The 27,721-nt window shown below is 41.1% G+C and overlaps 2 protein-coding genes across 2 annotated transcripts in view; both read left to right on the forward strand.

The window, feature by feature from the left end:
• LOC127447843 (contactin-associated protein-like 5) overlaps window positions 1–10,062 on the forward strand; it is a 167,211-nt gene extending 157,149 nt beyond the window's left edge. The window contains exons 22-24 of the mRNA XM_051709940.1: window positions 867–1,067; window positions 4,919–4,993; window positions 9,637–10,062. Of these exons, the coding sequence (XP_051565900.1) occupies window positions 867–1,067; window positions 4,919–4,993; window positions 9,637–9,833 (473 nt within the window). The 3' untranslated portion in view covers window positions 9,834–10,062. The remainder of the gene's footprint in view (window positions 1–866; window positions 1,068–4,918; window positions 4,994–9,636) is intronic.
• Window positions 10,063–25,284: 15,222 nt separating this feature from the next.
• On the forward strand, window positions 25,285–26,208 carry LOC127447999 (uncharacterized). Its single transcript, XM_051710282.1, has one exon. It carries the CDS (start codon window positions 25,285–25,287, stop codon window positions 26,206–26,208), a length of 924 nt encoding a protein of 307 aa, XP_051566242.1.
• The last annotated feature ends 1,513 nt before the right edge of the window (window positions 26,209–27,721 follow it).

Here is a 27,721-nt window from a genome sequence, read left to right on the forward strand (position 1 = left end):
CCGAATCGTCTTGCACCTCGACCAAGGGGATGACCCAGAAGAACACCGGGAGTTGTTCGTAGAGGGGGGGGGGTTCTGTAATGAATGAGGCTGGTATCCCTTCAGCCAACCACCAGAGGGAGCCCTCTCCTGAATACTGACACTATACCGTTTCTTCTATGGTGACTTCCTGTTTGTACTATATAAATAGCCATGCTTCTCCATTGTGACTTTGCAAAGTATTGCCAGTTTCACTGCCTTACCAAGCATTATTTTCATTGTCTGTTTCATTGCCTACTTGTTATGACCATTGTGCCTGCTTTACTGGATTACGGATTTTGGATTACTGTTTAGCTCTGTTTGCCTGGTTGGACTGATTACCTGTGTAACAACTACTTTGCCTGCTTCAATGATTACGTCTCTGCCTTGTGTCTTGGATTTGTTTGCTGATTGTAATAAACTTCTTGCATATGGATTCTACCTTCGCCTCCATGTCGAGTCCCTTACAATGTTATACACCGAAATCACCAATTAAATGTACGTGTTACTCTGCACATTCCTCAAGTTCTATTCTAAATAGCACCATTGTTTTTCAGTGCCTCTCATGGTTCTTGATGGGTTTGAATACTCCTGTTCTGACATTAGCCAATGATGATTCAACTCTGAAGCGCATGTATTAACAATGAATAAGCAGAATTGTTCCTACAGTATGTGTATAAGAGTTGCAGATTCTGAAACGGTGAAGCTTTATTTTATTTTTTTTCCTGTAATGTAATTTCAGACATAATTGCTAACTATGTGCAGTGTTTTTAATGAATAATCAAATATTTACAGAAAAAAATGAAATATATTAAATATATACATTCTCTTTGCATTATTCTAAACAGGAAGTGATGTAATGGATGATGAGGTAGCTCATGCTGGATACAAAGGTTTCATTGGCTGCTTCTCATCTGTCCAGTACAACCACGTTGCCCCACTTAAGGCAGCATTATTGAACCGAGGTAGCTCACTGGTCAGCATACAAGGACATTTAGTGGAGTCGAATTGTGCATTAGCTGACATTTCAACTTCTGTATCTCGCTTCGGTAAGCTCTTAGAAATGAATAGAAACTTTTTAAACACAGTGTTTGAGAACTGAATACGTAGAATTTCACTGCAATCAAAAGTGTGAATCTAAGGAACATTTTTGGTAGTGATGAGGCACATCAAGCACATCCTATCCCATTGCTCTTAAATAACAGTAAAACCAAGTTAGCTGGACAGCATTCACTTGGTGAGATTTTTGTGCTTCTGTTTGTGTGGCTTTATAATTATTGTAGGCATAATAAGAAGGCAATTTAAAAAGTACACACTTAAATATAGCTACAAGCAGCAATGAGTGTGGTCCAAGCCTCATTTCATATGCAAACTAATGTTTGGATGTGAACCTAAAGACAGAAACATAACAATTGCTAAAAAATCAGCAATTGTTTGTCTTTTCAACTAATCCTTGAAATTGTACTTAACTATGCATTATATCTGCAGAACATGCATGCCAATTGTTATTTATTTTTTTTTTTCAATTTGGCAGTTCATGGGAAGATCTCTAAAAGTTTTACAAAAAAGAAAGGGAGCAAGTAAGAAGGTTCATCATGTACGACGGCGTATAAGTGCCATGGGGAAAAATTTGTAAATCTAAGATTTTGAGAATAAAGTCGTAGCATTACGAGATTAAAGTTGTAATATTTTGAAAATAAAGCCACAATCATGAGAATAAAGTCGTAGCATTATGAGATTAAAGTCATAATATTTTGTGAATAAAGCCAAAATTACAAGAAACAGTGCCGAGCCAGCAGCTTCATCAATGCAAGAAATGGATGTGGATGATTCAGTTAAATCATACTTTAGTTTAGGATTTAGCAACAAAGAAATCCTTTGTCATCTTTTGGCACATCAGCGCAAAGTTATTATTGGGATCTGGACAATGCAGCGGTTATGTAGAAATTCAATTTATTCAGGAGAAAGAACCAAACAGACTTTCGCACAGTCCCGCTTGGCGTGGGTGATGCTTGGGCTGGGTTTCTCGAAGCTCTAAGTTGAACATTAGTAGCACTTAAATTGTACTTATTACAGCACTTTTCCCAAAAGCATCGCTATCTAAGTAGCACGTAAAACGGGGGTTGACGATGTAATCGGATATGGCAATATTTTTTTTTTTTCTGAAAAATATAATGAATATATTTCTTTTTTATATCGCCCAGCCCTACTGTGCACTTGTAGCCTTACTGCCATTATGCAGCATGCAATTTATGACTACTGTGTAAACAGACTAGGACTATTTGAATCATCCATTAGAGGAAGAAGAAGAACAGGAGGAAGAGAAAGAATGAATCGCTCATTGCAGACTCTCACTCTAATCTCCTTTGTTAACCACATTTTGTTTATTTATTTTGGTCTATTTAAGTTTTAAACTGCAGGGTTACATTACTCACATAATGTCTTCTAAGCAAATCTGTTCAATAAGAACAAATTATGCTTATCAAAGAAGGCCATTAAAACATTATACTATATTATGTTTCATGTAAACTTAGATCTATCTTTAGACCTAATTTAGACCTACACTATAAAATGAAGCACCTAGGCATGCAGACTGCTTCTACAAACATTTGTGAAAGAATGGGCCGCTCTCAGGAGCTCAGTGAATTCCAGCATGGTACTGTGATAGGATGCCACCTGTGCAACAAGTGCAGTCATGAAATTTCCTCGCTACTAAATATTCCATAGTCAACTGTCAGTGGTATTATAACAAAGTGGAAGCGATTGGGAATGACAGCAACTCAGCCACGAAGTGGTAAGCCATGTAAAATGACAGAGTGGGGTCAGCGGATGCTGAGGCGCATAGTGTGCAGAGGTCACCAACTTTCTGCAGAGTCAATCGCTACAGACCTCCAAAGTTCATGTGGCCTTCAGATTAGCTCAAGAACAGTGCGTAGAGAGCTTCATGGAATGGGTTTCCATGGCCGAGCAGCTGCATCCAAGCCATACATCACCAAGTGCAATGCAAAGCGTCGGATGCAGTGGTGTAAAGCACGCCGCCACTGGACTCTAGAGTAGTGGAGACGCGTTCTCTGGAGTGACAAATCACGCTTCTCCATCTGGCAATCTGATGGACGAGTCTGGGTTTGGCGGTTGCCAGGAGAACGGTACTTGTCTGACTACATTGTACCAACTGTGAAGTTTGGTGGAGGGGGGATTATGGTGTGGGGTTGTTTTTCAGGAGCTGGGCTTGGCCCCTTAGTTCCAGTGAAAGGAACTCTGAATGCTTCAGCATACCAAGAGATTTTGGACAATTCCATGCTCCCAACTTTGTGGGAACAGTTTGGAGATGGCCCCTTCCTGTTCCAACATGACTGCGCACCAGTGCACAAAGCAAGGTCCATAAAGACATGGATGAGCGAGTTTGGTGTGGAAGAACTTGACTGGCCTGCACAGAGTCCTGACCTCAACCCGATAGAGCACCTTTGGGATGAATTAGAGTGAAGACTGCGAGCCAGGCCTTCTCGTCCAACATCAGTGTCTGACCTCACAAATGCGCTTCTGGAAGAATGGTCAAAAATTCCCATAAACACACTCCTAAACCTTGTGGAAAGCCTTCCAAGAAGAGTTGAAGCTGTTATAGCTGCAAAGGGTGGGCTGATGTCATATTAAACCCTATGGATTAAGAATGGGATGTCACTTAAGTTCAAATGAGTCTAAAGGCAGATGAGCGAATACTTTTGGCAATATAGTGTATCACATCACATGCAGACTGTGGAGACTGCCTATTGATTTCAATGTGATTTTTTTTTACACTTTTTTATCCTCTGAAACCATGTACAATGGCTTTCTAATTATCAAAATATATTAATATAATTTATTAAATGTCCCTTTGTATCTGATAAACTGTGAAAGATGCAAGAACAATATGTGTAGTAATTTATGGACTTAAGAGCGATTCATAGCTCTCCATAGTTCATAGTTAATTTACGAGTGATTTTACATGCTACTTAGATAACGATGCTTTTGGGAAACGTGCTGTAGATACAATTTAAGTGCTACTAATGTTCAGCTTAGAGCTTCGGGAAACCCAGCCCAAGCATCACCCACACCGAGCGGGACTGCGTCTGTCTGGTTATTTCTCCTGAATAAATTCAGTTCCTACATAACCACTGTAGTGTCTGGATCCCAATATTAACTTTGTGCTGATGTGCCAAAAGATGACAAAGGATTTGTTGCTAAATCCTAAACTAAAGTATGATTTAACTAAATAATTCACATCCATTTCTTGCATTGATGAAGCTGCTGGCCTGGCATTCTATCGTTGTGATAATGACGCGCTGTTTCTTGAAATTTTGTGTTTATTCTCAAAATAATCAGACATTAATCTCATAATGCTACAACTTTATTCTCGTAATTTTGACTTTATTCTCAAAATATTATGACTCTAATCTCGTAATTTTGACTTTATTCTCAAAATATTATGACTTTATTCTCAAAATCTTAGATTTAACATTTTTCCCCCATGGCACTTAAACACCATCGTGCATCATGAGAAGGTTCAGCTTGAGGGAAAATGTTAACATTTTACACACCCATTGCTAATCCATACCATAACTGAGATTAATATACTTAGCCACAGAAATAACTTGCGTGCAAACATTTGGCAACTTTTCACCATATGGTCACAAAATGATAGCAATAGACATATTGATGTAAGAAATCATGTCACACAATTCAGTCAAAATTCAGTAATTGGGCAATGACAAGACATTTTGCCAATATTAAGCTACTGCATCATGCACAATTGATGCAGTTACTTTCAGAGAAAACTTACAGTATCTCTTTATTTCTAAAACTGTGGTTTTATTGTTAAATCTGTGGTGTATTTCTATGTGATTCATGTGCCACTGTCCTGTAGATCATGGAGAGGTGGTGGGAAAAGATAACAAGCATCGTGAAGACAACAGCCAGCCTGATTCAGCTGTAATCGGAGGTTTGTTTTACCACCTCTGTCTGCTTTACTGTTTCATTTGTTGCAGTCAGTGAAGTATTAAATGAGCTCTCACTATCACACATCTTGTTTATATCCTTCTTTTCTTTTTGTTCTCTCTATTTCAGAAAGGTGTTATGACTTATTATTGGTAATTTATTGTGTACAGTAATTTATGGTAATAAAATCTCCTTTGAAACTGTCACAAAGGTTAGTTCACGGTTAGTTATGTGCTGACGGCATGAATTTTCCATTAAAGGAGGAAGTGAATTTGTCGAAAGTTGGGCAAGACTATTCAAGTATTGCTCCTGATTTCTTCAGAACTTCTTTTCAGTGTTTATCCAAACCATTATAGCTACTCTGGCCCATTGTATATCACAGATGTCTGGATTGCCTCACCTGTTTGTTACACCTCTTGTCCATTCCCTCTGTCAATAAACCCCACGATTGAGTCCATCCCTCTGTGTCCGTGAGTTTCTCCGTGACAGAAGAACAGACCAACCAAAAAGGACTCAGCAGGTATTCCACCAACACCGACGAGCACAATCACCAAGAGCATGGAACTGACTGGTGCATTGATGGAGCTATTTAAACAAGATCTTCCTCTCTTAGAATACACAACTAAGCTCTGTCAACTTATCACCCCAATCACAACATCGGACTCCTACCTCAGATCCATTTAAGGAATGGGACTGAACTTTCATCGACACACAGCCCTTCTGGAGATGGAGAGTCTTTCCTTTGCGGATTATGTCCGAGCCACACTGGCCATCCATTACCCCTCACAAGTATTGACACACAGGACAGAGGAGGTCACTCCCATCACCCCCAAGGTAACTCCTATCCCAGCATTCTCCCCTTACACTGTGGGATATGGCGGGATCCCCATGCCACCACCTCTGCCTGCTCCGAAGACCACGGAGCTTATCTCGTTGTTTTCTGCACTATGTTCTAAAGTGAATGATCTTCCACTGATGTCGGTACGTTTGGCCATGAAGACCGTTCCTCGTGGATTATCAATGCCCATGCCTGCCACGGTTAACGAGCCAGTGCCCATGCCTGCCACGGTTAACGAGCAAGAGCCAATGCCTGTAGCCTCGACCATCCATGGCTACGCCCCTCGAGCCTCCCACGGCTCCGCCTTACATGACCTCGTCCCTCGAGCCTCCCACGGCTCCGCCCCTCAAGCCTCCCGTGACTCCGCCTTCCCAGGCTCCTCCCCTCGAGTCATCCGTGGCTCCGCCCTTCAAGCCTCCCATGGCTCCGCCTTCCCTGGCTCCACTTCTTGTACCTCCCCTGGCTCTGCCTTCCCTGGCTCCGCCCCTAGAGCCTATTATTGTTCCGCCTTCCACGGCTCTGCCTTCCATGGCTTCGTCCCTTGAGCCTTCCACGGCTCCGCTCCTCAAGCCTCCCAATGCTCCGACTTCCTTGGCTCCGCCCCTCGGGCATCTCCTGGCTCCTCCTGCCTTCATCGAGCCTCCCTCGGCTCCGCCTGCCTTCGTCAAACCTCCCTCGTCTCCGCCCTCAGAATCTTCCATGGCTCCACCCTCACCCCCTGAAACTCCACCTCCTATGGTTCAGCCCACTCAGCTACTATCTCCACCACTTGAGTCTCAAATCCTCAAATGACCCATCTCCAGCTCTGCCATTGGGATCTCAAATCCTTACTCCTGCTGCTCTGCCTCTGGATCTGCCTATGGCTCCACCCCCTAAGTTTCCACCTCCTGCGGCCAAACCGCCGGAACCCATTCCCTTCCTAGAGCTGCCTCCCAAACCTCCTGACCCTGTTCCTGCTCTGTGGCTGCCTCACCAGCCTGCTGACCCTGTCCTTGCTCTGTGGCCGTCTCCCAAGCCTCCTGACCCAGTCCTTGCTCTGTGGCCGTCTCCCAAGCCTCCTGACCCAGTCCTTGCCCAGTGGTCACCTCCCTGGTCTCCTGATCATCCACAAACTCCTCCCTGGCCATTGGATCGTCCGCCAGTTCCTCCTGATCGTCCTCCTGGATCCTCCCCTGTCATCTGTGTCCTCCTACCCTCCTTCATCTTTAGGTGCCAGGAGTCGCCCTTTGGGGGGGGGTGTTCTGTCACGGATCCACCGGACTCACTCTCTCACTCCACACAGTGCTCACTCTCCCCCGAGTTGATCACATGCAGTTGCACTTCATCAGTGTCTAATCAAGGACTGCATAAGAACCCGGCTTTCACTCACAATCATTGTCTGTTCTCATTGTCAGTGTTTCCCCGGAGACTATGGACTCCCTAATTTGTCTAGACGTACCTGCATTTATATACTTACCTGTTATTGTTCCCCTCACCAGAGTTTAGTATTAGTTCTTCCTCTGTTTGTTCCCCAGTGTTTGGATTCTCCTGTTATGTTTACGTTTCCTGTAAAGACCAAAAGAATTTTCCCTTCATCTGCATATTGTTATATTTCCCTGTTTGGAGTTTACTCACCTGCTGTTCGTGTCATACCTGTGTCTGGATTGCCTCCCCTGATTGTTACACCTCTTGTCCATTCCCTCTGTCAGTAAATCCCACGATTAAGTCCATCCCTCTGCTTCCGTGAGTTTCTCCATGAAAACCACATCACATTTGTATTGTAAACACTAATCCATCCTTTTGGGTCCCAGGCAACAGTGAAGCACCACTTATTCACTTGTCAGTCAGCCACTACTTTAAAACAAGTGTTTTAAACTGCCAGTTATGTGCATGTTTGAAAGAAAATAGCCATCCATTTAAAAAAAAAAAATGGAAAAATTGGAAAAGTCCAGACATGTCAAACACAACACTCCATGGAGCTTCTCCAGTTTGCCTGACATCAACATGCAATGACACAAATCATGCTAAGCATTCAAATCTGATGTACAGATCCCTGGACTGTAAAGACCCCTTGACTATAGAATATACAATAAACCATGAAAACACAGATCCTATTTCTCATCTCCGCCAGCTTTGAGATCAAAAAAGCATGACTGACAATGCTGAAAGTTTCACAGCAGTTTTAAGTAATTAGTATAGAGATGCATTGGCAGTAGAGGAAAGGTAAGGCAAATGATCAATGGATATTTCTTATAGAGAGTAAAAAAAAAAAAAAAAAGTGGTATCAAGTGGTCAGGAGGCTTTGTGCAGGGAGTCAAGTTCTTCCAGGGCAGTCAAGTTCTTCCTCACCAGACTTAGTAAACCATGCCTTAATGGACCTCACTTTGTGTACAGGGCCATTTTCATGCTAGAACAGAAAACAGCCCCCTTCAAACTGTTACTGCAAAGCTGGCAACACAATTTTCTAGAATGGCATCGTTTGCTGTAGCATTTTAGCATTTGCCAAAATTTGTCTTCACTGGAATTAATTATAATTAATATAATTAATTAATTTGAAAGTGGTGTCCACATAATTTAGACCCCATTTAGACCCCGTTTGCACCTGCTATTAAGATGTGTCTTGGGTGATCCAATCACATGTGGTTAGGTGAGACACATCGCTGTTTACACCTGGTCACTTAAATGTGTCTCTGACCACTTGTAAAGCGCAACAAAATCAAAGAGACAAAGAAAGCACTGAAAAAATGGTGCACTATTTCTTCCAGATGCAGCTGAAATTTAATCTATGCACAAAAGCAACATATCGAGCAGATGTCCATTATTTTATTGGATTAGTTGTATTAACCTGAGCTGCAGATGTTTGTGCTTCTCATAAGTGTTCCTGCATGTTGATATCAGACACACTGAAGAAGATCCGTGAAGTTCTCATGTTTGTGGATGTATCCACTTTTTAAAATTTAAAACTTTTACTTTGAAGTTGCACTCATGCACTCATGCAGATCTAGCGCGAGCAGCAATCTCCTGACAGTTTAAATGGCCTGGATCGCCTGCTTGGATTGTCACGGACTGACCGTCATGATTTGTGAATCAGAGGAAATTTTGATCCTGATCCTTAAGTTTTGATTCTGGCTTTTAGAATACGTGCTTCAGAGAAAGATATTAGATGAGCACTCAACGGGAAAAAAATGCTGGATTTTCATGAGGTTTGTGAATTACATCTGTTTAAACGAGATATCTGCATATTTGCAGATGGTATATAATAGAAGTTTTATTGATATTTGCCTTTTTATCATTAGACCAGATAGTTAAATGTTACATGGAACTGTTTAGGAGAGAAAGGGAGGCAGCACTTTAACATGCAACACTTTAGGCATGAAACAGGAGAGCACTTGCCGTGGCTCTGATATGCAGACCGTTTAAATAAGACTTTTGCACACTGGTCTATTATTTTAGTAACATGATAGCACATAACAAAACGAACCATGACAGATCGTTTTCATATCTCAGTCGCTTCACATGCAAGCAGGTGATTCTCAGAGCCCTCAAGAAACAAATCCTCCAAATAGGAAAATTTATCAGCCAATGCAGATTAAAAAATGCAAAATATTGGTCAATTTATCGACCACTATTTTTGACCACATTCAACTGTAGTTTTTGTGATCCGATCACAAAACATTTTAGACCCAGTTTAGACCTGTATTTAGAGCTTACCACATTTGATCAGATCACCAAAAACACATCTTAATACCAGGTGTAAACGGGGTCTTAGTGGATTTAAGATTGTATTTGCAATTTTAAATCCCCTCCTGAATCTCCTTTTTGATTCACAGGCGTGGTTATAGCTGTAGTCTTCAGCACCCTCTGTGTGCTGGCAGTGATGACCCGTTTCCTGTACCAGCATCGACAAGCTCAAAGAACTGCAAGACTCCAAGAAAAGGAGCACCAACGAAGCCTTGAAGCTGCTTACAGGGCAGAGTTTCACCTTCACAACTGTATGAGAGACACCATGCAGGAGTACTACATCTGACAGACACTTGCTAGTCTTTGCAGTTTTCAGTTTATCTATAAAGTCCTCCTGTGTCTCCATCAGAAAACCTGTGGTGAGACCCTTTTTGTCAAGAAAAGATTGTTAGTTGGAGATTTCCTCACTTTGAGAACATTGGAATCTTCTGATCTATGTAAGTAGTAGCTTGTAATTTTCACCGTGCTTGCCCCAACTGTTGGATTAATTAGCATTAGGTAAATTATGGGATGTGAGTGATATGTTTCTTTTTATAATTTAATAATATGCCCTCTGGATATGAACTGGAATGGAAAGTGACACTGTCATCATAACAGGCTTTACAGCATGAATGCAGATTCTGAGGTCTTAAATCATGCTTTTAACTCCAGGATTTAGATCTGTCATCCAATGACAAATCAAGTAAGCCAGTGAAATTTTCTACTGTAGGCTGACAAAAGCATCTACAAAGTGGCAACATTTCAAGAGGCAGGTACCCAACATCAGTCCTCGTACACTAGACAAATAGTACAATTCTTCAGGTTGGGGACAGAACAAGGACCAGACTCTAAAAAGTTGTCTTATACATTACTATGCCTCACAGCATTGTTAAGAAATACTGTATGTCCATGAGTTAACTCAGGGCAGTACAATTTACATTCGCCCCTAGAATTTAAAATAGTTTAGAAAAATACAGCTTTCTTTTATGGAAAAAGCTGCTAACAAAGAATAAACTTATTCAGTAAAGTGACGTAATTCAAACATTTGAAAAAAACATTTGCCATTTTGATAAATCCTGACATGTTCTTGAAATCTAATAAAAATATTTTGTTCCAATGAGAATTGTTCCCTGATAGATATAATGGTTTAAGTCAGCAGGTCAATATGCCTGCCATAAAAAAAAAAAAAAATTATATATATATATATATACCCCAAAATGAAAATCTCATAATTTACTCACCCTCTCGCCATCCCAGATGAGTATGACTTTTTCTTCTGCTGAACAAAGATTTTAAAAGAATATAGCTCTCTAGGTCCATAAAATATAAGTGAATTGTACAAAAATTGAAGCAAATATGCACAAAAGCAGCATAAGCAATCCATACAACTCAAGTGGTTATATCCATGTCTTCTGAAGTGATATGATAAGTGTGGATGAGAAACAGATCAATGTTTAAGTCCTTTTTTACTATAAATTCACCTCCCTGCCCAGTAGGTTGTGATATGCATGAAAAGTGGATATTGACAGTAAAAAAGGACTTAAATATTGATCTGTTTCTCAACCACAATTATCATATAATTTCTGAAGATATGGACGTTACGACCCAAATTTGGGACCAAAATAAGCCATCAAAAGTTGAAAACAAAAAGGTCACAATGGCCATGGTAAAGAAAAAGGTGGTTTATTTACAAAAATAAAGAAACAATAAGTAAATACATGATAAACCAAACAAGGACAGATGAGCTGACTAAATTAAACTGTCGAATTATTAAGAGTTAAGAAATCATACTAACTTCCGTAGAAAAGTACAAACACAGAAAAATAAACTTCCGGGTCAGCTTTCTTACTCAGTCTTGCTACTGTAGTCTGTTTTAACAAAACAAAAGAACTCACCATCCTTTCAAAATAAAGAAATCAAAACAACAGCAAACAAACATTAAACACTGGAGCAGGTTTCCTGGGGCAGCCGCTCCATGAAGTGCAGCCAGCACCTCTTAAATAGGCACGAATTCAGGTGTAGCTTATTAGAGTCTCCACCCCCATCTAACTGGCAGCCTTACACAAGAAACACAAAAGGTATGTTCGACTTGACTGCATCTCGATTTGCCAATCGGCAAGATTTGCTGTATGCAGTCGGGGGAGGAGTTTAAAAGAAAGCAGCCAAGCCGGACACTTTGCTCTTCCTGTCGTCTGCTGAACCTACACCAGTCACAGAATATCACACGATGTTTGGAGACAAAATGTGATTCAGATAGACAGATGCTTGAATTTTACACAAAATAATCAGAAACATTATTAATTTGAAAATTAATATTTCTACCATATACTGACATAGCAGAAGTAATGAGAGTAGAATGTGAAGTAATCAATTGCGAACGCAGCCCATGAAACGTGTGTAACCATTGTCATGTTGTGAGTCTGACCAATCATAAATGAGCTGTGTCATCATTCAGAGCTTGTGCAGCTCCTCTGGAGCAACTGCAGCAGCTGCACCAGCCGGCTGCTCGAATCGCTCTTGCGGTACTTTGATGGCATACGTCACGGTGACATGGCAGTGGCGCCGGTTCAAGTTGGACAAATTTTCTAACCGACATGCACTGCCTCAAGTCCAGCGCCGACTGGTCTGTGCAGCGCTAAATGAAGTCAAACACACTTGAAAAAAACCGAAAGAGCAGGGGCACGTAACAATGGATTTAACCACTAGAGATGTATGGATTTTTTTTATTCTGCCTTTATAAGCTTTTGGAGCTTCAAAATGTTGGTACCCATTAACTTGAATTGTAGGGACCCACAGAGCTGAGATATTCTTCTAAAAATATTCACTTGTGTTCAGCAGAAGAAGGAAAGTCATACACATCTGGAATGGCATGAGGGTGAGTAAATGATGAGAAAATGTTCATTTTTGGGTGAACTGTTCCTTTAAAGAAATTATTCTGTCATAATTTATTCACTGTCATGTTCCAACCCATATGACTTTCTTTCTTCCACTGAACACAAAAGGAGATGTTAGGCAGAATGATAGCCTCAGTCACCTTTCACTTTCATTGTATCTTTTTGTCATACAATGAAAGTGAATAATGACTGAGGCAAACATTTTTCCACAGAAGAAATAAAATCATATGGGTTGGGAACATGAGGGTGAATAAATAATGACAGAATTTTAATTTTTGAGTGAACTACCCCTTTAAGACTCATCTTAGTGTCTTCATCCATTGTGAACTGATGCCGGAGATTCCCCGACATTTTGCTATGGGATTCGCTATACTAATGGTGTGAAAAGGGTTAAGTGGATTACTTGGGCGGAATACTAAATACTCTCTCTTAAATGTATTCAGTAAAGTATTTTGAATACATCAAATAAAAAGTAACGTATTCAGAATACAAGAATACTTTTAGAATACATATTTATAAAGGCAAGGCACAATTGGAAGAATTAAGTGTGATATGTCATTATTATCTTATCTGAAGTGCTACACCTCCACTTTTAACTAATCTAATTGAATCTGAATAGCTTGTTTTTTTTGTTTTTTTTAATTAGATGTGTAGTTGGACACAATTTTTTTTTTTTTTTTTAAAGGCAGAAGACAAACAGAAGGCAGTTTGTGGTCAACTACAATATTTTAATATTTTAACATTTTAATCGTTTTCTTCCATTATTTGATTAGACTGACAAATAATCATACATTTTGACATAAAATTAGATAAGAAATGCAAATAAACCATATTTATTTTTAAGACGATAACTGGATGCCATAAAAGTAGTGAGGTCATGTGACAACAATGTGGTATATTCATTATTTTTAACTAGGATTGCTTGTATATTTTCATATTTAGGATGATTTATTCATTTAGTTTTATTTCATTTATTTATTTTATTACCACTTATTAATACTTTTATTTTTGGGTGCTTTTGATTCTTTCACTTATCATTTGTTTTATTTTTTAATTGTTTTATATGTTTTTGGGCATCACTTTGAATGAGATGTGGGGTTTTTTTAAGTGAGAAATAATATTAATATGCCTGTATTTTACAAAATATGTGTCACACTGAACTAGCCTCACATAGGTCTATAAGCCACACGTTTTACAGTAGTTATTTACATGAGGTTTTTATGATCTGATCTGATCTGACTCTGATCAGTCTTTGCAGTACTTTCTCCCATATTTTACCTATTCATAGTATTATTGTCATTAATAACTGCTATTTTTCAACAGTTTTGCAAATTTCTAATGTGGGCGTGACTCACCAAATGCTTATCGTGAGCTGTCCGTACACAGAAGCCGCATCTGCTGCATCAATTTATTTACACAGCAACAATGGCGGGAAACAATGTATCATTCGCGCAAATGTTCTATTTGTGGAAAAACCATTGCCGACTGTATTGATAATGTTGCACAACTGACAGCATGCTGATTGTTAAGGTCAAATCATTATACATGAATAACACGTTGCATTTCTATCTTTTTTTCTGAAGTTTTTCTGAACTACTCAATCAAGTTTCTCACTTGATTGACAAGATTTTGTTTCTTTCTGCCTTATTTTGTAGTCATTATGAGAGAAGTATTCTAAAAGTATTCTATTAAAATTTTATAAAGTAACTGTATTTTGAATACAGATGCTTGAAAACATAACAGGGGCTGAATACAGTTACTTCATTTTTGTATTCTGAATATGTAACACCGTTACATGTACACCGTTACAGCCCAACCCTGGGTGTGAATCACAAAGCACCCAAGACAATCTTGTTTTCCCTGTCCCAAACCATAAATGTCAGGGAATCTCCAACATCACATAACGACAAGTCCGGTTAACTCTTTTAGACATTCTACAATGACCTGGATAAGAGCATCTTCTTCATAGACAATTTTGGAATGATCATAACACAAGCCACTAGTTCTTTAATGTAAACCTGTAATTCAAAATCAGTATTTACACTAAAGAATAGTTTTTGTCATGATTTTGTCATAACCATCTCCATGAAAACAACACATCTATCAAACTGAACACAATGATTGTTGTTAACCATGCTTTAGTCAAATACACAAGATACTCCACATAAGTGGCAAACAGCTGTTATTTTATCGGGAGGGTTTTATTTACTAACAATGATATCTGTATCATGTAGGACTGGTCTGACAGATCTTTTTCTCTCTCTCTCTCTCTCTCTCTCTCTCTCTCTTTGGAAACTGAAGTGTCCTTTGATATAATTATCTCTAAAACTATTTTGTACCTCTATTGATATCAATTATTTTAGGGGCTGTTTTGTATGAATGTAAATGTGCAGCTATATTGTAAATACATGTTTAATAAAAAAAAATAAAAAAAAAAATACTTTTTTTTTCCATGATTGTGCCACATTTTCGTGGAAGTACTCATTACTGAAGCTCACTTACAGTAGCTCTAGTTTGCTTCAAACACCATTATTCTTTTATTGACTATTATTCACATTTTAAATCCACTGGTTTTATTCAACAGATTTCTGCACTGCACAATTACAGTATTAGTAGATTTTCATGAATTAACTAAAATGCTTGCCATGTTTAATGGCCATTACGAACAGAATATGTTAAAGACCAATTATTGAGATGGTTAATGTGAAAATGCACGTGCATGCATTTTTAACATATATAACCCAAATGAGCCTGATGCTGAATTGTGATTTTGTTCATACTAAAGGTAGGCATTTTGCTATTGACAAATATTGTGTGAAGATGATACTCAAAACAAGTGCACCATAATAACCTAAGCAAATATCATGCATAGGTTTACATAACCACGTGCCTGGAGTTCGGTCTCACGTGATCCTATGTGACCAAGGTTGCCACGACCCCTTTTAGGGACCAGGTGGTGAACCTGCAAGCACTGCCCCAGGAGGAGGCAGACCCAGCCCTGACGTTGCTGTGTCCAGTGCGCACTTTACGCATCTATTTGGATCACACGCAGAGTTTTAGAGTCTCTGAGCAGCTCTTTGTCTGCTTTGGTGGAGAGCGGAAAGGAAGCGCTGTCTCCAAGCAGAGGATCGCCCACTGGCTCATGAGGGTTCAGGGGAGAGTGGAGGGTTCCACTCTAACCCGACGCTCGTGGCCGCCCGGGAAAGCATGTCCATCATTTCGGCATCGGCCTGTGACTGGGCAATCGTCCCCGAAGGGGGAAGCCCAGCTGAGGCTTCTGCGTCCGACTGGACAAGCCCGCTCTCCGATGCTGCGCTCGAGAACTCATCATCTTTGCGGGCTCCGAACAAGAAGCCAGACTCGCCGTGAGACGAGCCGGTGAACTCATCCAGAAGCCCAATTGGGGCAGACGAGCATGCTGGTGAATGGGAGGTCTGCAGGGGGATACCCAGCAGAGACGATCCCATTGGGGTCCCCAAATCGCCCCCAGTGCTAGCCGCGCTGGCCTCATACCCGTAGGTAGAAGGACCGAGGCGGGAAGCCGCTGGGGTGGCTTGCTTTCTTACGAAAGCAAGCCGCGACCGGAACGTTGCCATGGTCATGTTCTCGCAGTGAGAACATGAACCATCGAAAAGCTGCCTCCATGTGGGTCGCCCAGACACGAAAGACAGCGATCATGACCATCCAAAGTTGAGAGATAACGACCGCAACCAGGAATAACACACGATCGGAAAGGCATCTTTAAAAAGTCGCATCTTTAAAAAGACCATGTGTGCCGCTCTTTTAGAGAAATATATACTCTTTTAGAGGGGAAAAAGCTCTTTCAGAAAATATACTCTCTAGTTTTTCTGCCGAAGCGCCCAGGGGCGTTCTCTGCAGTGCACCAGTGCAGAGGAGGGAGAAACCGCTGAAATGCGCCGTCAGATCCAGCAGAGGTGAATGAACCGTAGTATTCAGCTCAATGAGCATGACCGTTCGGCTCCGAAGAGAAAATCTGAATGAGTGGTTGCATACCAGCTCCTTTTATACCCGTATGTCCGGGGGAGTGGCATGCAAATACCACTCACCAATTTTCATTGGCCTTTTATCAAAGACCAGAGGTGTCTCGGGCTCCCAAGAGTGACCCCTAGTGTCACGACATCGACACAACGTCGAGTGAGTAACAGATAGGGAACTTGCTACCTCAGATACTGCTGTGTGTGGTTTCCATGGTGTTGCGATGGGGTTGCTAGGGTGTTCCTGGTGGTGGTTCCGTTGTTTCTTATGTCCGAAGTCAAAAGAGCCAACCTCTGTGATATTCTGGTCTCTAGAAATGGCTTGGCTCCCATCCATGGCTTGGGTCCTCATCCGTTTTTTTCATCCGCCAGGTAGTCTGATTGCGTTGAAACACAGTTTACAACAAGATGCATGTTTGGAGATAAGAAATTATGTTGATTGCACAAACTGTGCTGAACAAGTTTTGAGTTTAATACTTATGGTTAGGGTTTGTTAATATTCCTTAAAAGCATGAGAATGATCAGTAGAAGCAAGCAAAGGTATAGTTCACCCAAAAATTTTAATTCTCATAATTTACTCACCCTCATGCCATCCAAGATGAGTATGACTTTCTATCTTCTGCTGAACACAAACAAAGATTTTTCAGTTCTAAAGATCCATATTATGCAAGTGTGTGGTGACCTTAAAACTTTGAAGCTCCAAAAAGCACATAAAGGCAGCATAAAAGTAATCCATAGGACTCCAGTGGTTTAATCCATGTCTTCTGAAGAGATCTAAGCGGTTTTGGGTGAGAACAGACCAAAATGTAACTCCTTTTTTGAGCTTCAAAGTTTTAGTCACCATTCACTTGCATTGTATGGACCAACTGAGCTTTAGCAGTTTGTGTTCTGCTAAAGAAAGAAAGTCATACACATCTGGGATGGCATTAGGTTTAGTAAATGGGAGAATTTTAATTTTTGGGTGAACTATTTGTGACAAGGTTCTTTCACTCTCTCAAGGAGGAAGCGGGAGATGGCAAATCAAACTCAAAAGGTATCTTTTATTTCTCTTACTCAAATGCTTTTCAGCACACACAAATAATTCCACACACACAAGAGCAGGCTCGGCTCTCTCTCTACTCCGGCAGTCTGAATTGCCCTTTAAATCACTCTCCGCTCTCACTGCAAACACAAAACAGCTGTTTGAGGTGATTTCCAACAGGTGCCAACCAGTGTTATTATAGTTTTGGATTTTTAATTTAGATTTAATTTATATTTTATATTCAATTTTTCATTACAGTTTAGTTTAGTTTTTGTTAGTTTTCACAGTTTGTCTGTTTGTTTTAGTTTAGTTTTTGTTTTCTCAGTGTTTTTTAGTCTCAGTTTAGTTAGTTTTTATTTCAGTTTTAATATTTTTTATGGCTGCCAAATCTGAACGTTAACTGGTATCATTTAAAAAGTTTAACATTACGTTTCTCTGGGCAGTCTTGTGTTACGTCTATCTAGTGGTATTTTCATGTTTAATATGGATTGTAAATGTTGCAATATTTATAATATAGGGTGAATATGGGCAAAGTGACAAAAGACATTTAAGCTTGATCCACATTGTATCCATATGTATTTCATGACATCCCAAATATATGACTTTCTGAAATATTCTTCTAAAAATCTTAATTTGTGTTCAGCTGAAGAAAGAAAGTCATATACATCTGGGATGGCATGAGGGTGAATAAATGATAAGAGAGTTAACATTTTTGGGTCAACTATCCCTTTATCTTTTTGAGGTTTAAAATTGATTATTTTACTTTGGGATGTGTGGCAGAGCTGATTTCATGACCACAGGTGGAAAAGCAATGGTAAAGAAAATGACAGAAAATTTTAGGTAAATCTAGTTACATTTATAAACAAGTAAAAGTTAACTGAATGTTATGATGTGAAAGTGCAGAAGAAAATATAACAATTAATTTCATATATATATATATATATATATATATATATATCAGAATCAGAATCAGAATCAGATTTATTGCCAAGTATGCTTACACATACAAGGAATTTGTCTTGGTGACAGGAGCTTCCAGTGTAAAACAATACAAAAACAATAGATAATAATAAAAAATAAAACTGCACATATGTACAGACACACACATACACAGACACACACATACATACATACACACATACACATACGTAGTGCAATCTAATACAAATCTGTTATCTGTTATGTACAGTGCAAATGTTTTTTTGTTTTTTTTTCAGAGGAATGAAATGGCAGAAGAGGTTGGATGTGTTGGATAAATATAAGAAAGAATAAACTGTATTGCTCATACTTATTGCTCAATGGGGCAATTTAACTGTTCATGAGATGGACAGCCTGAGGGAAAACATTTTTTTCCTGTGCCTGACGGTTCTGGTGCTCAGAGCTCTGAGGCGTCAGCCAGAAGGCAACAGTTCAAAAAGGTAGTGGGCAGGGTGAGTGGGGTCCAGAGTGATTTTTACAGCCTTTGACTGCATCATCCACAGACCTGTTTACTCGATAAGCAAATTGAAGGGGATCTAGAAAGGGTCCAGTGATGTTCTTCAGGTGGGCCAACACCAGTCTCTCAAATGGTTTCATGACCACAGACTTCAGGGCGACAGGTCTGTAGTCATTAAGTCCTGTGATTTTTGGTTTCTTTGGGACAGGAATAATGATTGAGCGTTTGAAGCAGCATGGGACTTCACACTGCTCCGGTGATCTATTGAAGATCTGTGTGAAGATGGGGGCCAGCTGGTTAGCGCAGGATCGAAGACACGCTGGTGAGACGCCATCTGGGCCTGAAGCCTTCCTTGTCTTTTGTTTCCGAAAGATGCGGCTCACATCGTCTTCACAGATCTTAAGTGCAGGTTGAGTAGCAGGAGGTGTTGGTGTTTGTGTGAAGTGAAGGTCAGAGTGGGTGTGGGGTGAGAGCTTGGGCCTTTCAAATCTGCAGTAGAACACATTCAGGTCGTCAGCCAGTTGTTGGTTCCCTACAGGGTTGGGGGTAGGAGTCCTGTAATTTGTGAGTCGTTTCATGACACTCCACACTGATGCAGGGTCGTTAGCTGAAAACTTGTTTTTCAGCTTCTCAGAGTATCTTATTTTAGCCACTCTGATTTCCCTGTTCAGTGTGTTCCCGGCCTGATTGTACAAGACTTTATCCCCATCCCTGTAAACATCCTCTTTGGCCTGATGAAGCTGCCTGAGCTCTGCTGTAAACCAAGATTTGTCATTGTTGAACTTTAAATAAGTCCTAGTAGGAATGCACATATCCTCACAGAAACTGATATAAGATGTAACAGTATCTGTGAACTTGTCCAGGTCTGTGGCTGCAGCCTCAGAAACACTCCAATCCGTGCAGTCGAAGCAGGCTTGTTGTTCCCGCTCTGCTTCATTGGTCCATCGCTTTACAGTCCTTACTACTGGCTTGGTTGATTTTAATTTCTGGCTGTAGGTTAGAAGAAGATGAACCAGACAGTGATCAGAGAGTCCCAAATCTGCTCTAGGGACAGAGCGATATGCATCCTTTATTGTTGTGTAACAATGATCCAGTATGTTCCTGTCTCTGGTGGGGCATGTGATGTGCTGTTTGTATTTGGGCAGTTCACGTGTGAGATTTGCTTTGTTAAAATCCCCAAGAATAATAATAACTGAGTCCAGGTATTTTTGTTCCGTGTCTGTGATTTGATCAGCCAGCTGTTGCAGCGCAGCATTCAAACACGTGTTTGGCGCGATATACACACTCACCAGAATAAACAAGGAAAACTCCTGCGGTGAATAGAAAGGCTTACAGTTAATAAAGAGCGCTTCCAAATTAGGACAGCACATCCTCTTTAACATTGTTACATCTGTACACCAAATTTCATTGATGTAAAAGCATGTTCCACCGCCTCTCATTTTCCCCGTTAACTCCGTGATGCGATCCTTTCTGAACAGCTGGAAGCCCGGCAGATGTAATGCGCTGTCCGGAATGGCTACACTCAGCCAGGTTTTTGTGAAGCATAAGGCAGCAGAGGTTGAAAAGTCCTTGTTTGTGTGGGTGAGATGTAGTTTGTCCGTTTTGTTAGGAAAAGAGCAGAGATTCACTAAGTGAATACTTGGCAGCGCTGTTCGAAATCCATGCCGATGGAGTTTGACCAGCACACAGGCTCGTCTCCCTCACCTGCGTCTCCAACTAAAATGTCTAGCAAAACGTCTGAATATTCGAAAACCGGGAAAAGATTGTCTGGTACATGCTGTCAAATGTTCAGCAGTTCGTCTCTGTTAAAAATGACTGGAAAAAGATTACTAAACACAGGACAAACAAACAAAAACAACAAAAGATCTGAGGAGCTCCACACCGAGGCAGTCATCCGTGGCGCCATCATGATGATCATTGTGTATTCTAGAGAAATATTTTCCCTCTGTCCCACTTTACCAGTAGGATCTTCAAAGGTTCTTCTTATTGAATATTTCTTAATTTTTGCTTTTGACTAAGGCAGAAGACATCCTAAGCTTTCTTCAATGTATAATTAGGTTATGTGTCATTTTGATCACAATTCAAAGTGTCAAGAAAAGAAAAAATTCCAAAATGTTCCCACTTTGCCCATATTCAACATATTATGTCAAAAAATAAAACTAAAATGAATTCAACATAATGTTTATTTTAATTTAGTTATGAAAAAGTATTTTAATTTAGCTTCAGTTTTTTCCAATAATTTGAGTTTTTATTTTTATTTAGTTAACAAAAATGATTTCAGTTAGTTTTTGTTTTAGTTTTTCGTTAACTATAATAGCACTGGTGCCAACCCTTACCACACTCACTCTCGGCCTCGCTCTCCACAGAAGTCGCTTGGCCACGCCCCCAACACCACATAGCCCCATCGCTTGACTCAGCCCGGGGAGCCATCTGGCCTGTCACTTACTCTTCCCCCCCCCCCCCATTTCTGGAGAGGAAATATGCAACAGCCATCTATGCCCCGACCTGTGGACCACCTCAAACTTAAAAGGCTGGAGATCTAGATACCAATGGGTGATCTGCGCATTGGTATCCTTCATGCGATGGAGCCACTCGAGCGGGGTGTGGTCTGAACAGAGGGTGAGCATGCCCCAACAGATAGTACCGGTGGGTGAGGACCACCCACTTGATGGCCAAACACTCTTTCTCGGTTGTGCTGTACTTAGTCTCTCTCATCGAGAGCTTGTGACTAATGTACAGCATGGGGCGTTCCTCCCCCTCCACCATCTGGGACAGTAGTGCTCCCAACCCCCTGTCCGATGCATCCATTTGCAAGATAAAAGGGAGAGAGAAGTCAGAAGAACGCAATAACGGCTTGCCGTAAAGTGTAGCTTTAACTTGCATGAACGCCTGCGGACACGGCTTCGTCCACTGGACCGGATCTGGTGCCCCTTTTTTCATCAGATCAGTCAGCGGGTTGGTGATGGTTGAATAATTAGGCACAAACCTACGATAATAGCTCATCAATCCGAGGCATCGGGTATGCATCAAATTAGACACCGCATTTCTATAATCTACACAGAACCGGACCGAACCGTCACTCTTCTGAACCAACACCACTGGGCTGGCCCAGTCACTGTGGGATTCTTCTATTACCCCCATTTCTAGCATGGCCTTTAATTCGTCCCGAACCACTTTTTTTGTCTCAGGTAATCGGTAGGGATGACTGCATACCACTACCCCTGGGGTCATTTTGATATGGTGCTCTATGAGATTTGTATGACCAGGAAGAGGCAAGAACACAGAGGAGAATTCTTCTTGCAACCTGGCAACCTCTGTGACTTGTGAAGGTGAGAGGTGGTCTCCGCAAGTAACCGGGGTGACTCAATCGGTGGCTTTCAAGTCCACCTGTCTGAGCTCCTTCCTCTCCGGAACCACCGTTGCCAATGTTACAGGGATCGCCTTTCTCCATGGTTTTAATAGATTGAGGTGGTAAATCTGACATGCTCTGCCTCTATCTGTTCATTTAACCTCATAATCTATTTCCCTGACTCGCCGGGTGACCTCAAAGGTTCCTTGCCACTTGGTGAGTAATTTAGAGCTCGATGTGGGGAGTACATTTCTATAGCCGAGTACCCCTATTAAACAGCCGGCTTTGATGTTCTTGAGCTTGGAGCAAATTGTCCTATGTTAATTGCCCCAGTGTGTGGAGTTTTGCTCTCAGGTCAAGAATGTATCGAATTTAGTTTTTGCTGTTTGAAGGTCCCTCCTCCCAGTTTTCCTGTAGAACGTTGAGCATGCCGCGTTGTCGACACTCATACAATAATTTGAATGGGAGAACCCCGCAGAGGCTTGCAGGACCTCTTGTACTGCAAATAATAGGGGCTCGAACCACTTATCCCAATTTCGAGCATCTTCGTGCACAAACTTACGAATCATATAATTTAGTATCTGATTAAATCGTTCGATTGAGCCGTCTGTTTGGGGGTGGTAAACGCTGGTCCGAATCGACTTAATCCCCAATAATTTGAATAGTTCAAACATTTAATTTGAGCATAGTGTACATGACATAAACGTTGTGCCCTGATCAGTAAGGATTTCTTTCGTAATCCCCACTCTTTGGAGATTATACTGAAGAGTGCTTCTGCAACACTACGTGCTGAGATGTTGCACAGAGGCACTGCTTCTGGATATCCGGTGGCGTAGTCCACCAGAATCAAAACAAAGCGACGCCCATGTGCCATCCGCTCTAATGGCCCGATGAGGTCCATGCCAATTCATTCTAAGTGGACCTCGATCAAGGGAAGGGGGTGCAATGGCGCACTTGGTGTGGCCAGCGGATTCACCAGCTGACATTTTCAGCATGCCACACACCATCTGTGAACATCCCGTGAATGCCCGGCCAATAGAAACGGGCCATTAGATGGTTCAGTGTTTTTCCTGCCCTAAATGACCCACCATCGGATTATTATGAGCCGTCTGGAATAAAATTTCCCAACGGCTCTTCTGTACTAAGAGTTCGGTTGTATTTTCCTTTGTCTGAGCATCCTGTGTCACTCGATACAACTGATCCTTGATCATTGAAAAATACAGATATGCAAGTGCAATGTCTGGCTGGAGACGGTGAACATCAATCACTTTCACTTGATCAAAGGCGTACCGAAGGATCTCGTCTCGCATCTGTTCCAGAGGGAAATCCCCTGCAGGGAATCCTCTAAGGGCTTGGGAAGCCGACACTTCCCTCACCCTTACATAAACCCGATGCGGAGCTGATGTTGATGGCCCTGGCTCCGCCTCTCCAGCAACTGCATCGCAAACCACACACCGAGACACTTTTTACAGGACCCATCCACACAGATTTCCCTCAATAAAGCAGTAAATGCTGGCCAATTTGTACCCAAGATTAGTGGATGGGTGAGGCGGGGACTAACCGCAGCCTCTACACTATGCTTTTGTCCCTGAAAGGGAGAAAGAGGGGGAGAGAGAGAGAGAGAGAGAGAGAAAATGGCTCACCGTCCCCTAGATTCACCACTATATAATCCTCAGCCAGCTGAATCACCTCGGACAGTGGCATGGGACCCACTCCGCCATCCCCTTCGGCAGCCAGGAGACAAACTGCTCCAGCACCATGATGTTGATGATGTCATCGGCGTCGTCCTCCTCAGCCAGCAACCACCACTGGCAGGCGTCGCGGAGCTGTTGTGCAAAGGCAAACTGGCAGCCGACCTAGCTCAGCGTCAGTGTGCGGATCCGCTGGCGGTGCTGTTCCAGGCTGCAGCCGACCTGTTGCAGGATGGCTTTCTTCAAATCGGAATACCCCAGGAGGTTGGTCACCGGAAGTTGTTGTGCCATGAGTTGGGCTTCCCCAGACAGCAGCGGTAGCAGATAGACTGCCCACTGTGATCACAACCACTTCAGGGCTCTGGCTGTGTGCTCGAAGAGCTCCAGGAAGGCTTCCGGGTCGTCATGCGGTCTTCGTGAGCATTACATAGGGTCGTGCTGCTGCTGGGGTTATGGCTGAAGCCCCCTCCTGTGGCAGCAAGCTCCGCAACACCCGCTGGTCCTCCGTTTGGGCCTGGAGGAGCACCTCGAAGCGCTTCTCCTGCTCCATTTGTAGCTCCATGAGGGCCTGGTGTTGTGCTTGGTGGATGCTGGCGAGGGACTTGAAGACATGTTCCAGCGGCGAGGACATCATGGCAGCATATCCTTCCTCCTTCCTGGGTTTCGGCACCACTGTGGAAGTGGGAGACAGTGAATCAAACTCAAAAGGTATCTTTTCTTTCTCTTACTCCAATGCTTTTCAGCACACACAAATAATGCCCCCCCACACACACAAGTGCAGGCTCGGCTCTCTCTCTCCTCCGGTGGTCTAGATCGCCCTTTAAATTACTCTCTTCTGTCACTGCAAACACAAAACAGCTGTTAGAGGTGATTTCCCACTGGTGCCAACCCTTACTGCACTCACTCTCTCGTCCTAGCTCTCCACAGATGTCGCACGGCCACGCCCCCATCACCACACTATTCATTTAACATTTTGTTATAAGATCACAAGGTAACTCATATACATATCAGAAGACATTTTGGAGACGTACTCTGCTGCCATATCCTTTGGTATCTGTGGAAAACAATTTTAAGACAAGGTCTGAATAATTAAATATTTTCTATCAGCATAAGCAATTATATTTCATCACAACAGATCATATATGCAATTAGACTGATTACATAACACTTGGTTGTGAATCATTCTCTCTTAATCCAGGTGAGAATTTGGTTGGCCGTCAAGGCACATTTAATTTACCAATATATTTTACTTTGGCCTTATATAACTTATTTGTGTTGTCATAATATAAGCCAGGCTGGGTCCGTAAGGGCAAGACATATGAAGGACTTCACTGATACCCAGTAAACACAACTGATTAGAAGCAATTACCGAGATGGAGCCATGGCTATACGCTGTAATCTGCACTCCCGTTTGCATCACAGCCATTATTTGCAACATCCTCTTCTTTTTTTGCCTCATGCGACCAGTTACTGGAGTGACACTTCGTTACCCACTGCGGCTCTTGTTTATTGTTTTGTTATGCAATTCAACATTTCAACAACTTGTCATTGCGGTGACCATTGTTATTGCTTATGTTCCGCCACCTTTTTGGCTTCAAACCATAACTAGAGCTTTGATTTATGCAACCTTTTGTGGCAACTTTTCATGCAACGCTTGGATCAGCATTTTCTACTACATGTCAATTGTTCCACAGCATCTCCCCATCTTAGTCTGTATTAAGAAGAATATCAGAGTTGTACTGTATGCCGGCTTCACTCTGAATCAGGTAATACTCCTATTTTCTGTGTCTATGGGAGCAATCACATTTTTGTTGACTGAGACTCCCATGATCAATTCAACCATAAATAAACTAAACACAACAACAGCAGCAACAGTCAAGGAAAAAGAACATTTTTTATTTCTGGTGTCCAATGCTTTGTATTTGTTATATTGCACCTGTCCAATGGTCACATTATCAATCTCTTGGGGCAAAACCTTTGTTTATCTACGTGGACATATGAAAGCAATGGGACAGAGCTGTGAATCATTCTCCCAACCCCAACGGAAGAGCCAAATTAGGGTCACTGTAACAGGCATGGTACAGGCTGCCCTGTTCCTGCCCAGCACCATATGGACTGTAGCAGTTGCTCTGCTCTACATCTCAAACCTTTTTGAAACTGTTGATCCCAGCAGATACATCACAATGGCATTCTCCTCTGTGTCTGGCTTGGGAAATGTACTGTGTTTTGGATTCTCTCAGTCTGTGTTTCGGAAAGGAATTGCCAGTCTGTTTAAAAAAAGTAAAGCAGACTCTTGAGTGAAGTCTGAGGACTATGACTGTGAGTCAACATAAGATAAATGTCTCTTTTTAGGATTCTTGGCATTTATCTGATGTTTTTTCACTATCTTCAATATAAACAAATATAGATTTGGAGCATTTATGCTCTGAACAAAGACTTCCTTGACAAAGCAAGTGATACTACTACTAATACTACTAATGCTTCTTACAGTATGCTAGTAAAAATGAAATGATAAGAGATGTAAAAAATTATAAGAAAAATGTGAAAATTGTAAATAATGATGTCATTCTTATGTCATTATAATTAATATAAGCATTTTGGTATAGAGGAAGAAAGAATGATTATTGGGTGTATTTGTAAAACATTTAGCTTGTGCATCATTTAGTAGCAGAGTACTAATCATCTCAACCTGTACTCCTTAAAAGGATAGCTCACCCAGAAAATAAAATTCTGTCATTTACCCCCACGTTGTTCCAAACCTGTATTACTTTCTTTCTTCAATGGAAAACAAAGGGAAATGTTAAGCAGAATGGCAGCCTTAGTAACCATTCAATTTTATTGTATGGGGGGGGGGCACAAATGATACACAAGCTAAAAGTTTGAATGACAGAATTTTTATTTTGAGGTGAACAATCCCTTTAAACCCTTAATTAATTTATTTACTGTACATGGCAACTTTAGTAAATATTCTTGCACTTTATTTATTTTTATTTATTTATTTTTTTGGCATGATGGTGGTGATGAGGATTTCCAAAAGAGACCTGTAGCCCCTTTATTTGCATGGGCAAAATCACATATCCCGTTCACAGGAGCCTTTCGATTCAAGAAAACCAGTAGGTTTGATGGTAATGTGCAGTCAAATACATTCATCCTGTCCCTCCAAAGAAAGACGTCCTGTATATTTGCATTCACTAAACCTGCTTTATGCCTCATTAACTGATGTGTATACAGTATATACAGTATAGCACATGTTTTGCTGAACAGCATGTGATATCTCTCTGCCAGTGAGATTTGATAAAAATACACAGATCAGTCAAAACATTTTTTAATTGAGAGAGTTCATGCATAAATCGAACAAATATATAAAATGTAAAACTTCATATATTGAGTTCTAAAGCTCCATTACACTGTAGTTGTGTGAAGATTTTAAGTGTACTGCACAGCACAATGAAGTATGTAGGTACGTTTTTTATCTAGCATGTTAACTGAGCTGCTTGATTTCAGCTGTTCCAATTTTTTTAATTTTCCACATTAAGAGGACAATCTGTATGTTTTTACTTACCATCTTAAAACAGTGAAGATGTCAAACCTTTATGCCATTTTGATAACATCATAGTTTTTCATGTTTCATCTATAGAGTTGGTTTAGAACAATCATTTATCAATTGAGATAACAACTCACACCATATAGTGTGTGTGTTTAAATGGTTGGGGGTCATTATATATAGCTCACTGTGCAACACTGTGCAATATAGTGTTGTATTAAAAAAGTTGTAAGGTTTTAACGCTAAACTAACAACTTTATGTATCA

This window comes from Myxocyprinus asiaticus, chromosome 11 (genome assembly GCF_019703515.2).
Source record: "Myxocyprinus asiaticus isolate MX2 ecotype Aquarium Trade chromosome 11, UBuf_Myxa_2, whole genome shotgun sequence".
Classification (NCBI taxonomy): Eukaryota; Metazoa; Chordata; class Actinopteri; order Cypriniformes; family Catostomidae; genus Myxocyprinus; species Myxocyprinus asiaticus.

Coding starts and splice junctions, on each gene's coding strand:
- LOC127447999 (XM_051710282.1), top strand. CDS start 25,285: ATGGAGCCATGGCTATACGCTGTAATCTGCACTCCCGTTTGCATCACA.